We start from the raw sequence: 15,766 nt of genomic DNA, 5'->3' as shown, positions 1-15,766 counted from the left end.
CTGTATCATGAGCAGATAATCCAGAAACTTCAGCTTTTATTTTAATTGGCTTTCTGAGGAAGGCCAGAATAGCAATTAATCCTTGGTGCACAACAGTGTCAGGAGGAAATTCAATTGGACATTTTCTAAGGTTGAGGGCCTTCAATGAAGTCAGGTTACCTATTGGAAAATAAGTCAGGTCAATAAAAGTATCTACTAATAATCCTGATTCTCCAAAGAATAGTGTACTTTCAAACATATATAGGATTATCCCACTCTTGTACATGGCATCAACAGAATTTTTTTAAGAAAGTAACTACAAGAGGAAGTAATTTCAGTATTTTGGAGGGGGAGGGGAGCGAAATTTAGTGTTCATCAAAGTGAGGGATGTCAGTGCTCGAGAGTCGAATTACTTTGTCATTGTCAATCACTCTCAGGCCTGGTACAGCATATGCCACATACAAAGTAAAATTCTCCCTCCAATGTTGTACCCTCAAACTCAGGAGAAACCTTTATAGCTTCAGTATGGATTTTTCAACTTCCCACACCAGCTTTCTGGTATTTTTGAATGACTGTGCCCTTTCGCCCTAAATTGAGACTGCGCAACTCACTTCACAAAGGGATTCTTACAGCCAGCAGACAAGAGACACTGGGACTAGTTTTCGGTTTTGGCACGCATTGGATGGGTATGGGCACCCTCCGTCCTCTTGATGCCACCGGTGAGAGACCCAGACAATTTTTATAGTTGGGCCTCATTACCATTCTGTCAGCCAGCGAGGTGCTTGTGCATTTCAAGCAGTTCGCTGATCGGAAGAGCCCCAAAATCCGGTGGCTCCAGTGTGGAGTCCAGCTACTATGGGTAGGATAAGGGGGGGGGCGGGGGGGAGGCACAAGGAAGGAGGCAATTCCGGGAGATGGGGTTGATTTTTGTGGGGTCAGGAGCAGCATTACTGGTCTTCCTCATCCCACAAAAATCAATTTTAAGCCTTAAGCTTACCTTTTTCTGAGCAGCCTGCAGCATTCACTTTAAGAACTGCTCAATTCAAAGTACCAATGTGTGGAGCATATGTCACGCATGCTCCACCTTTTGGTATCTGAAAATTGCATTGGAGTCCTATAGGACCCCAATTCGAATGAACTGCTGATGTGCTTGCCTGTTTTCAGCGGGTGCATCTGCTTCCTTATTTTGCCATTTATTTTTTAATTGAGAAACCAGTATAATATGGTCCATAATATAGAACACCAGTAAGGTTAAAAAAATTATAACAGAAGATGAAATAAATGAAGTAGTGGTTTGGTGATTCTAAGTTTGGGGTTTAAAAGCCTGTGGATTCTAGGAGGAAAGAAAAACTGCAAGAGGCAAGGAGTCTTGAGGTGTCCCAAGAAAGAATGAATAAGCATAGAAGACAAAGCAAGGAGTCTTGATTTGAACAGTACAGGTGAAGATAGGAAGAAACATGGTGTATTCAGAGCTTAGGAGGAGCAAAAAAGATAAGATCAGAGCAGTAATGACCATCTATCTATATAATTTAAAAATGAGCCCAGCACATTCATCTTAAATGTGACTGTAGTATCATCTGTCACAATTTAATAATTGCTTATCTATTCCATTATCTATGCTCATTTGCTCAAATATCTGACTGTCATCAGACAAATAGGAAAATTCATCACTACTAATCAGAAACCAGCAATTCACATGAAACCAACCAAATGCCTGGAAATTTTCCCCCCAGTGTTATGAACAATCATCTTGCTTTCCTAAAAGTCCACTTGATACAGATAAGAAAAATATTATTATAAAAACATTAAAAATTGAGTCATTCTGGGGAAAATACCCAGAAAATCAGCCACAAAAATCTGTCTAAAGTGCTTCCAAAAAGCTGCCCTTTCACTGAGCGACACCTCCATCTGGGGCTTGAGTTCTGCTGCCTTCCCCAGCTCACATTGTGTATCTTGTCAGAATGAAGGGGCTCAACCAGTTAGTGGACTCCCAGAATGCATCAGTATCACAACGTGTCACTTTGATAGACTGCAACTTCCAGAATGCAGATTAAGACAGTCACCTGTAACAGAGTCCGACGTGAGACAAGGTGGAGGTGTGCCTTACAAACAGGAAGTTATGTCACGCACTCTGAAGTGGGCAGTCTTCCTGACAATCATTAAAAAATTCTGGTACTTCAAAGACACATCTGACTTTCTGACTGGATCAACAATATTTTTCCCCTTTGATACAGCCTTCTGATTGGAAATAATTTCCAGAAAGAAAGTGTTTCTCATAACAACTGACATTATAGTTTGTTGAATCCTTGACACTATTAAACAGCTAAACCACTACTTTCTCAAGGTCCAGTAGTCTCAATATAAAAAATTCTACATTCTACCCCCATGCTCGCCTCCCCACCCCACCCCACCCCCACCCCCACCCCCTCACTTGCTGTGCTGTTTTCCAGATCCCTATTGTTTGTGCATCCCAGACCTCCCACTGTGCTCCACTCCCTGTCCCTGCTGCACTCCACTCCCTGGCTGCCATGTACTGCACTCCCAAGCCCCTTCCCACTGAGCTGCACTCAACACCTGCAACACATCCCATCCCATTCCTATCACACCACTTCCCCACTCCAGTCCCCACCCCATTGTGCTCCACTCCCCATCCCCTGCCCACTGGCCTCTTGTGCTCCACTCCCAGGTGTGATCCATTCCCCAGACCTCTCCTCTATTGTGCTCCACTCCCTGGTTTGAAATTGGACCGTGCTTAATATCACAACCATATACTAGCCTCCAGCCTACCTTGTGAGCAGCACCATGGAAGATCAACTTGTGTTATTACTGATAAAAATAAAGACAGGTAAGATTGAAACAGATGGAAAGAGAGGTTGGTGCTCGGGGGAGAGAAGGTGCACTTATCAGATAATAGACTTTTTCTTGTATCCTGTCCAGTAGAGAGAGATGATGGAAGAGCTTAAAGGTGTAATACATTCAATCTCCCACTCTGCTGAGCATACAGTCACATCACTATGGGGAAGAGTTGAGTACTGGCTCTCAAAAGATTTTCCAGGACGACAGTAGGACACATAATTCTATTCAAAATGAAGATCTCTATTGTTTCAATATCTGGCCACAATTTTATTAGTCGTTTTCCATGTATTTGGACAGTTTGTAAGGCAATCTGGAGACATTTTGCTTTTAAGGTAAAGATTAAGGCTCTTTATTTTTTAAACCACAAGTAGGAAAGTTCATACAAAAAGAAAAATGGAATCAAGAGTACACATACAACAACTCATGTTGTGCCAGCGCTCTCAGACGTATTGAGGTGTTGGTCCAATGGATAGGGTGTTAGTCTACCAATGTGCTTTGCTGCTGAGAGATACCAAAAGGTTTGCACCTGAAATTTCCAGACTTAGCTAGACTAGACACAGCATAGGTCGGTGACTAAAAGCATCCACCACAGAAAGGGAGAAAAAGAAATGAAAAAGTAGATAATAAACCTTTGTCGGCACATTAACTCCTTCATAGCAGCCTACTCTCACCAATTAGAATGGAAAATTTGGGTCACTATCATGAGAAGTGTTAAACCGCAGTATTACAAAGGCATGGTAACTGGCTGCCTGCACAACCTCTGAGCTGAGGAATGGTTGTGGTACAGAGAAGGGAAGGGTAAGAGAACTTAATTTTATATACATCAATGAGTAGGTAACCAGTGAACTGCAAAAAAAATGAAACTAATCATGGTACCCTTTATGGAAAGCAAAATTGTTTAGAAGTATTACAGGAGGCACGCTAACAGACTGGTTTGGGTAACTATTTTTGATTTTTTAAAAAATTGTCAAGTTTTGTTTTTGCTGCATTAACAGATATAAAAGTACAATCTTGAACCAATTAATAGAATTAGAATTTCATACTAACCAAGTTCCACTGGCAGCTTTCGGATAGGATTCCCCTCAAGAAGCAATGTTTTAAGACACCTGTAAAAGACAAAATAAAACGTAAAGTATAGTGATTGCAACGACCTGCATTTATATACTGGCTTTAACATAGTAAAATGTCCCACAGCATTTTACAATGGTGAAAATGGATGCTGAACAGCAGTAAGAGAGGAAGGGGAGTAACCCAAGGCATGGTCAAAGAAGTAAATTTTAAGGGGGCTTTTGAAGCTGGGAAGAGAGGTAGCAAGGTGGAAATGTTTAGGCTGAAGGTTCTGTCACTAAAAGTTGAAGTGGAGGGAAATGTGGGGTGCAAAGGACACCAGAGTTAGTAGAACAGAGGTTGCACATTAGCATGTACAGCTGGAGGAGGTTCTAAGTGTAAGATGGGGAGAGGCCTTGGAGAATTTGTAAATGAGGATAAGGATTTCAAATTTAACATGTTGGGGACTTGAAGCCAGTAGATGTAGATAAGGACAGAGGGGATAGTGGAGCAGGATTTAGTACGGGATAGGATGCAGGTGGTGGAGTTTTAGACTTGCTGAAGTTTACATAGGAAGGAATTCAGGAGGTCAGCCTTGGGAGAAGTTGAAGGGATGGAGGCATGGGGTGAGGTAAGGTGGGCAATGTTTTGTTGATAAAAGTAGGTGGTCCTATGGGTTTGAAGCTCAGATCAGGACACCGTGGTTATGCACGGTCAGGTTCAGCCTGAACAAGCAGTCAGGGAAGGGTTCAGGGGCTAAGTGCAGAGTTTTAGAAAGGAGCCAGAAATAATTGCTTCAGTCTTGCTGATGCTGAGTTGGAGAAAATTCTTGCTTCTCCACGTTGGCAAGCACAGTTGTGGTTGTGGAGTCTAGGGTGACAACAGGGATGCAAGTCTGTGTGTCGCTAACATAAAATAGAAGCTAACCCTATACCTTGAGATGATGTTGCTGAGGGACAGCATGTAAACAAGGATATGGAGAGGGGCAGTTATAGAACTTTGAGGCACTCCTGAAGTGATCATGTGGGGATGTGAGGAGGAAATATTGCAGGAGTTGTATGAGCCACATAGATAGGGATGGAATCAAATGAGGTCAGTACCATGGGTTGGACCACAAAGGAGGGAGATTGGAAGGAATTGGAGTGGTCAACTGTGTCAAATTCTACAGCCAGGTTGAGGAGGACAAGGAGAATGGTGTGTTAGCACTGCAATCACAGAGAATGTCATTGGTGACTTTGACAAGGGCAACCTTGTTCCTGTGGGCAGGGCAAAAATTAGACTGGAAGTGTGTCTGAGAGAAGTGCCACCTCAATGTCAACATATGTTAAAAAGTGGGACCATGAAGACAGGACTGGTTTTGCAGTAGGCACGGCAGTTATTTAGCTGAAGGTGTCCCTTATGAGCTCTGCCTGCAGATGCCTGATAGCTGGAAAATGGTTCTCTTGTTCAGTCGCTTTCTCAATCAGGGCCTTGGCTGCCTGCTGACTCTGGCATCTTCCTTTTTCTCCTCTGGGGCATTAATCAGCCATCCTTTGCAGATGGCAAAATTGTGTGGCACTCCGGTGGAGCACGCCTCCAGATCTATCAAGGCACCTGCAATGTGCCTTCAGAATCTCTACTGAATGACAATCCTGGTGGTGCCATGATTACATGTGCTATACACGCATCTTCTGCATCTGAAGTAGTGTGATGAGTTACTGCTGCAGAGGGCAGTCTTGATCATCAAGTCAGTTATCCAGACACCTGCTTTTCACCTGACTGACTTAAAATAAAAGAATTGTGACAGCTCCTTGGCTAATAATCATTCATATGCATAATGAAGTGCTTCTCAACAAACACCAGCTGCACATTGATGAATTTTTTAAAATTTGTTCTTCGGATATGAGCATCACTGGCATGGTAGTATTTATTGCCCACCCCCAGCATGGGGCTGGAGTCACATGAAAGAAAAATAAACAAAGCACCAGGAGCAATGCTGAATCAGCAAGGGTGAGATGGCAGAAACAGAGAAACACAATTGAACTTCAGCAGCAAATTAAGAAGTAAGTTCTGGAGGTGGCCTTTAACTCCACTTCTGCCTCTCAGCAGCTGCCTAGCAATTCTGAATGTCTCTTTTATAGGGGTGTTCATTTCTGGAAGCAGCCACAGACTGCAAGCGAGAATTATGCAATGTTGGTCTTTGAAGCTCCATTTAAATATAATTTGCATGCAGTGACCGTTATTTTGCCGGGTGACTACTTCACATTCCCATGAAAATTGGAAGAGGCGTTTTTGCTGGCAGGGAATTGACACTATGATTCTCAGATTGACTTCCCTTCACCAGCTGTCCCAAATCTGCCCAAAAACAGGTTGGAAATGTGAGGAAAATCTAGGCCTAAAAAGAGGAGAGGAGGGAGGAGCTGGTGACATAAAATGAAGTATTTTCATTTTGTTATAGCGAGTAGAGGTTCCTTTAATTCATTCACAAGACAAAAAAAAAACCTAGACTTTCCACTTTTGCAGACTTGGGTTGGCAGGACTTTCACCTATCATATAGTTGCACCCCTAACCCTGATGGGTCTTCTGACCTTGGAGTCATTAACATATTGTAGGTGGGGTATTCGGCCTTAGTTGGGACAGAGTTTTGGAATGGAATCAGACCTAAAATGAGAGCTTAACAGATAGGAAAGTGGGGCAGTTAGTATACAGGATTATTATTACAACAAATATACTGCAGTTTCATAAAGCCAACTCACAATGCTGTTCCACAGACTATTCTCATAATTGCTGCCATGCTAGCTGATTTTCTTGACATTCACCTGAGGAAGGAGGAAGCCTCCGAAAGCTTGTGAATTTTAAAATAAAATTGTTGGACTATAACTTGGTGTTGTAAAATTGTTTACAATTGTCAACCCCAGTCCATCACCGCATCTCCACATCATGCTAGCTGACTTCTGTCAAACATCAACTCCTGGATGAGCCAGAACCTTCTCCAGGTCAACACTGGCAAGATACTGTTTGGCTTTCACCAGAAACTTTGCATCTCAGGCACCGACCGGTGCCATCCCATTTTCCAGGTACTTACTTAGGCTGAACCTGTCAACAAAACCTCAGCATCCTGTTCAACCCGAAGGTGAGCTTCAAACCATGCATCCATCTGTCAATTAATACAATGCACTTCCACTGCCTACAGTGACCCACATCATTTTTATTCCCTTTCATGCATTGTGTTTTCTGATCTCCTGTAAAGCATCTGGGGGATGTAAAATACTCCACCTTTATATATAAAAAAACAAATGTTCTGGCTGCACGTAGAGTTTTATTTACGAGAGTTGAACTCTGCTTTATGTGCGACGTTTAGGAGAAGTTTCCAATTGCCCTGCAATTATGTCAATTAAGCCTTTTACACGATGCAACTGTATGGCAAACAGGTAATTGGGAGCTAATTAGTGGGTGTAAGTGAACGACTGATTGATTGATTATAACTGAGTTAGCATATGTTCAGACTGACTGGTCCTGTGGTGTAAACTGAAATAGTGTTGTTCGGTGACATTCAGCCAGGGGGAAATTATCAGCAGATTTATTCATTTGTGTAAAACAAACATTAAGATCAAGTATACACATTTAAAAGAAGTAAATATGAAGGCTCGTGTAGTAAAAAAAAACCTGCCATTTTATAGTAAAAACAAAATAAAGATAGTTTTGGACGAATTAAAGAACCCAACATGTAGAATATAATTTCACTTAAGCCATATGATATCGTTATGAATACAAAATTATTCTTGAAACACTGGGGGCAATCAAGAAGTGAGAACCACTATTGTAACACTTTTGATACACCGTGCTAAATGTATAAAAATCTGAAAAGATATTATTTGCACTAATTATTTACAAAATCAAGTAAATTAGTAACCACATGAATTATTATTTTTGCAAGGTTACAGGATATTTGTTGCAATCAGTTATATAATCCATTGTTCCCGATCAAGCAATACAGCATAAGTGTCATTATCGTGAACCAATAAACCAATAAAAATCACAATCTCAAAGACCTGTGTAGGTATTTCAACATTCAGTCAGTTGCCGATTTTGACAACATTCTTCTACATGCACCGTGTGTGCCAGTATTAAAGCTTTGGCTCTGCATGCTGGAATGTAAATCACTATGTACTGGAAGTGAAACATTTTCTGTCATTATGTTTTAATTTTTTGATTCCACTACTATGCGTCAAGAATAATTTTGCATGTATAATGTGATCATATGGCTTTAGTAAAATCGGCATGCACTGGCTAAATGACATGGGGACCTAAAATCCAAGGCCGATTCTGTAAACATTGCTTTGTTGATTGTTTAGTCATTTGCTAGAATCTGAAAATTGGGCGGATTCTATAAAGGGAGGGCGATCTGCTCCACCAGATAACCGCCCAGGTGATACAGATGAAATCTACCCAGATAGGTCTTGTGATGATTATACTGTAATGACATTTATAGTACACACTCAACAATCCTACAAGATATTTATGGGTAACTAAACAGAAAACCCATCAAAAACAAATCATTTTCATTCTTCTAAATGCAAATCTTTGCTCGAGTGTTACAAATGGTACAAAAGAGAATAAAGACAGAGGCACACAGACATTTTTAAGACAACAAAGAAAAATTGATGTCAAACCTATGGTCTCCAATTGAAAGAGGAAGACTTGTGAGTTTATTGTTCCGCAGATCCAACCAGATAAGCTTCGGCAATTGATGAAAGAAGTCCTCAGAAAGTTCAGATATGGCATTTCCTTCCAGATATAAATTCTATTGGAAAAAAAGTTATTTCAGTGACTGACATATATGACAATTGACTGCTTACTATTGTATTACCAATATGAAAACAAATCAAACCATCAATTTATGGTGTCTGACAATTACAAATTTCTATCTTAATATAAAATGTATTAGATTCACTAGCCATGAAACTACCGGATTGTCGTAAAAACCCATCTGGTTCACTAATGTCCTTTAGGGAAGGAAACCTGCGTCCTTACCCGGTCTGGCCTATATGTGACTCCAGACCCACAGCAATGTGGTTGATTATTAATTGCCCTCTGAAATGGCCTAGCAAGCCACTCAGTTGTAAAATCTCGCTAAAAAAAGTCATAACAAGAATAAAACCGCATGGACCACCCGGCATCAGACCACTAGGCACCGGACATGACAAAGGCAAACCAAGCCCAGTCGACCCTGCAAAGTCCTCCTCACTAACATCTGGGGACTTGTGCCAAAATTGGGAGAGCTGTCCCACCGACTATCAAGCAACAGCCTGACATAGCCATACTCACAGAATCATAACTTTCAGCCAACGTCCCAGATTCTTCCATCACCATCTCTGGGGATGTCCTGTCCCACCGGCAGGACAGACCCATCAAAGGTGGTGGTACAGTGATATGCAGTCAGGAGGGAGTGGCCCTGGGAGTCCTCAACATTGACGCCAGACCCCAGGATATCTCATGGCATCAGGTCAAATATGGGCAAGTAAACCTCCTGCTGATTACCACCGACCACCCTCCCTCAGCTGATGAATCAGTCCAGCTCCATGTTGAGCACCACTTGGAGGAAGCACTGAGGGTAGCAAGGGCACAGAATGTACTTTGGGGGACTTCAAAGTCTATCACCAAGAGTGGCTCGGTAGCACCATTACTGACCGAGCTGGCCGAGTCCTAAAGGACATAGCTGCCAGAATAGGCCTGCGGCAGGTGGTGAGCGAACCAACACGAGGGAAAAACCTACTTGACCTCGTCCTCACCAATCTACCTGTCGCAGATGCATCTGTCCATGACAATATTGGTAGGAGTGACCACCGCACAGTCCTCGTGGAGACTAAGTCCCGTCTTTGCACTGAGGACACCATCCAACGTGTTGTGTGCACTATCACCGTGCTAAATGGGATAGATTCAGAACAGATCTAGCAGCTCAAAACTGAGCATCCATGAGGCGCTGTGGGCCATCAGCAGCAGAAGAATTGTATTCCAGCACAATCTGTAACCTCATGGCCAGGCATATTCCTCACTCGACCATTACCAACAAGTCAGGGGATCAATGAGAAGTGTAGAAGAGCATGCCAGGAGCAGCATCAAGCAAGCCTAAAAATGAGGTGCCAACCTAGTAAAGCTACAACAGAGGACTACATGCATGCTAAACAGCGGAAGCAATATGCTATAGACAGAGCTAAGCGATTCCACAACCAACGGATCAGATCAAAGCTCTGCAGTCCTGCCACATCCAGTCATGAATGGTGGTGGACAGTTAAACAACTAATGGGAGGAGGAGGCTCTGTAAACATCCCCATCCTCAATGATGGCGGAATCCAGCACGCAAGTGCAAAAGACAAGGCTGAAGCGTTTGCAACTATCTTCAGCCAGAAGTGCCGAGTAGATGATCCATCTCGGCCTCCTCCCGATATCCCCTCCATCACAGAAGCCAGTTTTCAGCCAATTCGATTCACTCCACGTGATATCAAGGAACGGCTGAGTGCACTGGATACAGCAAAGGCTATGGGCCCCAACAACATACCGGCTGTAGTGCTGAAGTCTTGTGCTCCAGAACTAGCCGCGCCTCGAGCCAAACTGTTCCAGTACAGCGACAACACTGGCATCTACCAGACGACGTGGAAAATTGCCCAGGTATGTCCTGTCCACAAAAAGCAGGACAAATCCAATCCGGCCAATTATCGTCCCATCAGCCTCCTCTCAATCATCAGCAAAGTGATGGAAGGTGTCATCAACAGTGCTATCAAGCGACACTTACTCACCAATAGCCTACTCACCGATGCTCAGTTTGGGTTCCACCAGGACCACTCGGCTCCAGACCACATTACAGCCTTGGTCCGAACATGGACAAAAGAGCTGAATTCCAGAGGTGAGGTGAGAGTAACTGCCCTCGACATCAAGGCAGCATTTGATAGAGTGTGACACCAAGGAGCCCTAGTAAAATTGAAGTCAATGGGAATCAGGGGGAAAACTCTCCAGTGGTTGGAGCCATACCTAGCACAGAGGAAGATGGTCGTGGTTGTTGGAGGCCAATCATCTCAGCCCCAGGACATTGCTGCAGGAGTTCCTCAGGGCAGTGTCCTAGGCCCAACCATCTTCAGCTGCTTCATCAACGACCTTCCCTCCATCATAAGGTCAGAAATGGGGATGTTCGCTGATGATTGCACAGTGTTCAGTTCCATTCGCAACCCCTCAGATAATGAAGCAGTCCGTGCCCGCATGCAGCAAAACCTGGACAATATCCAGGCTTGGGCTCATAAGTGGCAAGTAACATTCGTGCCAGACAAGTGCCAGGCAATGACCATCTCCAACAAGAGAGAATCTAACCACCTCCCCTTGACATTCAATGGCATTACCATCACCGAATCCCCCACCATCAACATCCTGGGGGTCACCATTGACCAGAAACTTAACTGGACCAGCCACATAAATACTGTGGCTACAAGAGCAGGTCAGAGGCTGGGTATTCTGCAGCTCTTGTTGGATACAGATGTGTCTACATTTTTTAAGCTCGTCTCAGAATCATACACTTTGAGCTGACCTTGGATTGTACAAGCTATTGACTGATTTGCAATATAAAAAGACCCACTTAGCAAAGACATTGGGCTAGTATTTGCTGTCAAAATAATGGTGAGGCTAATGGCACTCACCGGTATCTATGCACAAACGGTACAGCAACTTCAGCAAGGGACAGATACGCGGATATTGAAAAGTGAATGTGACAAAAGCTTGGCGAAAACGGCATCTCACCTCACCATTGAAATGCATTGGATGGCGTGAAGTTGCTGTATATGCGCAGTAGATACGAACTAAACTCGGCACAGAAAGTTAAGTCTTGTCCATTTCAGTCTAAGTGCCCTTTTAATGACATGAGAAATGTTAATTACTGCCAGTCAACCTCTGACGCTGAAAATTAACTATTCCGTCAGATATTAATTGTTGTTGGAGATTTAAAAAAACTATTTAAATTTAATTTTTTTTTACTTTTCATTTCTGTATTTTTTTTTCTCTCTCTTAATCCAATCTTTCTTTCCCTCTCTATTTCTCTTTCTGTACCTGATTTGACATTGAATTCACCCACTCTAATTTACACTTCCTTCACAATCCCTCAATTTGATTGGTTAAGGAGATACCCTATTGCTTGCCCTGTTCACGAAGGTCCCAGATGCCCTGTTTACATCGCTGCGTCGGTATCAGCTCGCACTTTCAGCAACTCGCCACGCTAAAAATGTAAAATCCTAAACGGGCAAGGTCAAGTCTAACTAATGGCAGATGCTGTTAGATACCCTGCCACAGCAAATTATGGCCCATTGGTTTTTTCCCACCCTCTTGATTACCTTATCGTTCTCTTTTCTAAACATTCTTGCCTTTCTCAGTGGTGTTTCAATACATTTTTCATTAATTCAGGATTTTGAGTCAATACCAATAAGTAACTGCTTGGATGGAATGCAGTACTAGGTATCTTTTGACTGGTAACTTTTTTTGTTCGGATATATTTCTAAGTGCCAGAAAGGAACTGTTTACCAAAGAGGTGTCAACTTGATATGTGTATTAAAAAACTGAGAACAGTATTACGTCACCTGTATTGCTGAAGACTGCCAAAAACACTTAAATGATGTATAATATGCAGCAAGGTAAACAAAAAAAAGCTATTTATAAAAAAAAGTACCAATGCTACAAATGGATTTGCCTAAGGAAAAAATATTAATATGCTCCTTTAGGAACCGGGACCAGATATTTCCTCTGACTCCACTGGTTCTGATGAGTGCTAATTAGTTAATAATCCATGTTCTTCTATTAGGTCATATATTGCTACATGTGCAAGACCTTTAGAGCAAGTGCAAATATTTTTTTCATAAGCTCAGTCCCTGGTCATGCTTAATATTCAAAATTCATACAAAGTCTTAACATATTCCTCAATTCATCCAATTTGAATTAGGCAAAATCTCATCCTTAAATCTCCATAGATTATTTGCTCCATGCCTGCAGGCACAATACAACAGGATGCCACTGTGGTATCGGGGAGGAAGAACTGTTTGCTCACCACAAAGAAGCTGTATGGATTTTTAAGACATTGAAACCCAAAAGTAACAAAGCCCAGTGGGGAAACAAATCCTTGAGCATGCGTTCCGGTGGCCGGAAGACATCTCAGAAATAATTACTCTCTGCAAAAACAATCTCTCATTTATTTTATTCATATAAAAACAAGGAGGGAAAACAATTTAAAATAAAAATAACCTTGAGACTGCACTTTAAAACCTCACTGCAAACAAAATAACGGAGCAGCTATTGAGGCTGACTTGCTTCGTCGATTACGTCACAATGACTATTGGCACCGCGTGGGTTAGGGTGTTCGGGGCTGGGAGTAGGGTTAATGTTAGGAGTAGCAGTAGGATTAGTGTTAGGATTGGGATTAGGAGTAGGATTGGGATTAGGAATAGGATTAGTGTTAGGATTGGGATTAGGAGTAGGATTAGTGTTAGGATTGGGATTAGGAGTAGGATTGGTGTTAGGATTGGGATTAGGAGTAGGATTAGGAGTAGGATTGGTGTTAGGATTGGGATTAGGAGTCGGATTAGTGTTAGGATTGGGATTAGGAGTAGGATTAGTGTTAGGATTGGGATTAGGAGTAGGATTAGTGTTAGGATTGGGATTAGGAGTAGGATTAGTGTTAGGATTGGGATTAGGAGTAGGATTAGTGTTAGGATTGGGATTAGGAGTAGGATTAGTGTTAGGATTGGGATTAGGAGTAGGATTAGTGTTAGGATTGGGATTAGGAGTAGGATTAGTGTTAGGATTGGGACTAGGAGTAGGATTAGTGTTAGGAAGAGGATTAGTGTTAGGGTTAGTGTTAAGGTTCAGGTTAGTGTTAGGATTAGGGTTACTGTTAGGATTAGTGTTAGGGTTGATGTTAGGATTGTTAGGGTTAGTGTTAGTATTAGTGTTACTAGGGCTGGTTCAGGTTAGTGTCAGTGTTAGTGTTAGGGCTAGTTAGGATTAGTGTTAAGGATTGTTAGGGTTAGTGTTAATGTTATTAGGGCTGGTTAGGATTGTTAGGATTAGTGTTAAGGATTGTTAGGATTAGTGTTAGTGTTATTAGGGCTGGTTAGGATTGTTAGGATTAGTGTTAAGGATTGTTAGGATTAGTGTTAGTTTGGGTTAAACTCAGTGTTAGGGTTTTAAAAAAGCGCTATTGCCAACGGGTTGTCAGCAGACGCGTCAATAAAATAAACAAACAGGCAGCTCATTCTCCGGGGCTCCAGCCGCTGCTTTACCTGTAAGGCGGGCATTTGGAGGATGTGCTCAGGCAGCTGGTCCAATCCCCTTCCACTTAAATCAATCATTTCACAAGCGGGGTAGGGAAGCGAGTCTGGTGCGGCCGGTGCCCCGTCCGCCGCCGCTTCCCCCTCCCCGCCCGCGGGGCCGGGGCGCTGCTTCTCCTCCATCTGACCGAATGGGCCTCAGGCTCTGCCCTTTTCACGCGAACAAACACTCCAGGTCGCCATGGCGACGCGCCGTGTGTCATCACTACGGGTCGCCGCCACCAACAAACCGGGCGTCAGAAGGCGAAATATGTGTTGTGTTGACTCTGGAGAGAAGAATGAATCTGGAAATCTGAAATAAAGAACAGAAGCTGCTGGAAATACACAAGAGGCTAAAATTTAGATGCAGACCTGTGTTCATAATCAGAATATTAACGTATCTTTTTACAGATGCAGATAAACCTACTGGTTATTTCCAGCATTTTTCTGGAGAGGAAACTGGTGATTTACAGACCTATTAACCTATGATTATTGGATGCTAATATTTTCCTCTGAAGTATCACTTGTTTGGATTTTATCTCACTGGATGAGTGGTGGATGGAAATAATTTAAATTTCAACCTGTCAAACTTCACTTCTCTCTGTGGGCAATCACCCTGTTTCTGTAGGTCTCGTATTAAAAAAAAATCTGCAAACAATTTGCAATGTATGTCACGTATTTCTCAAAAAACCTCGCTTTCCAAATATCCTATTTTATGAATATTATTGAAGGACAATGTGTGTGACAAATTGTTTGACATTTTGTTTTAGAAATAAATTTAAAAGTTACAAATCAAATTGAACCACATAATCAGGTCACTTATACTTGACAAAAATGACATGCGGTTCTGAATTCTTCTCTTGCTCTCAGAACAAAAAAGGGTTTCAAACATAATTTCATAAAGACAGTTGCTCTTTAAAATGCACTTCTTTGTGTGTCAAATTCAATAAAGACCAACCGCCAACTTACAAACTAAAAATTGCAAAATTAATCCCATAAAAGAAAAACAGGTGTTTTGAAATATGGGCCCTGAGTTTCTGCTAGATTGCACTGGCTTTTTCAGCGCAATCCGGCTGAATCAGTGCAAAACATTGCGGAATTTAGATTTACCCTGGGCGCAATTTGCATCCAGCGTAATTCAAATTTATGTGATGTTTTGCACTGGCTCAAAGAAAACCTGCAGCAGATGGCCCCGCCCACAAAACTGGCCACGCCCCCTGACCGAGGATGGTGAGCTTCCGCCAATTGCGCCCATCTGCAGTCGTTTGAGGAGGGTCTTAAAATTAAGCTTGTTTTCTTAGGCGCACAGACACTAGTAGGCATGTTTTAAACATTTTTAAACATTAAAAAATATTTGATTTACCAAGAAACTAACCAGTGTACAGCAATTAAAGTAGTAAATGCTTCAGTATAGTTTTTAAAAGTCATTTTCAATGATTTAAAATCAGATTACTCACAGGTGGAGGACTGGTCAACTGATTAAAAATGCTTATTTTTTGTGATAAACCCATTTTCAGCTGTATTAATAAAACTGCACCAGGTTACTGCTCTTAAATACATCAATGAAT

At 42.2% G+C, this 15,766-nt stretch overlaps 1 protein-coding gene across 3 annotated transcripts in view; it reads right to left on the bottom strand.

Annotated features, from left to right (window-relative positions):
- LOC137340315 (leucine-rich repeat-containing protein 27-like) overlaps positions 1-14,412 on the bottom strand; it is a 57,439-nt gene extending 43,027 nt beyond the window's left edge. The window contains exons 1-4 of one of the 3 annotated variants that reach the window (XM_068002741.1): positions 14,172-14,412; positions 8,535-8,665; positions 3,883-3,941; positions 1-159 (exon numbers count right to left, since the gene is read on the bottom strand). In XM_068002741.1, coding sequence (XP_067858842.1) covers positions 1-159; positions 3,883-3,941; positions 8,535-8,665; positions 14,172-14,342 — 520 coding nt within the window. In that variant the 5' untranslated portion in view covers positions 14,343-14,412. The remainder of the gene's footprint in view (positions 160-3,882; positions 3,942-8,534; positions 8,666-14,171) is intronic. The other 2 variants (XM_068002739.1, XM_068002740.1) reach the window with 2 other exon arrangements.
- Positions 14,413-15,766: the final 1,354 nt, after the last annotated feature.

This window comes from Heptranchias perlo, chromosome 21 (assembly GCF_035084215.1).
Source record: "Heptranchias perlo isolate sHepPer1 chromosome 21, sHepPer1.hap1, whole genome shotgun sequence".
Classification (NCBI taxonomy): domain Eukaryota; kingdom Metazoa; phylum Chordata; class Chondrichthyes; order Hexanchiformes; family Hexanchidae; genus Heptranchias; species Heptranchias perlo.
The sequence above is the reverse complement of the archived record's forward strand: the minus strand, read 5'-3'. Positions and strand labels throughout refer to the sequence as shown.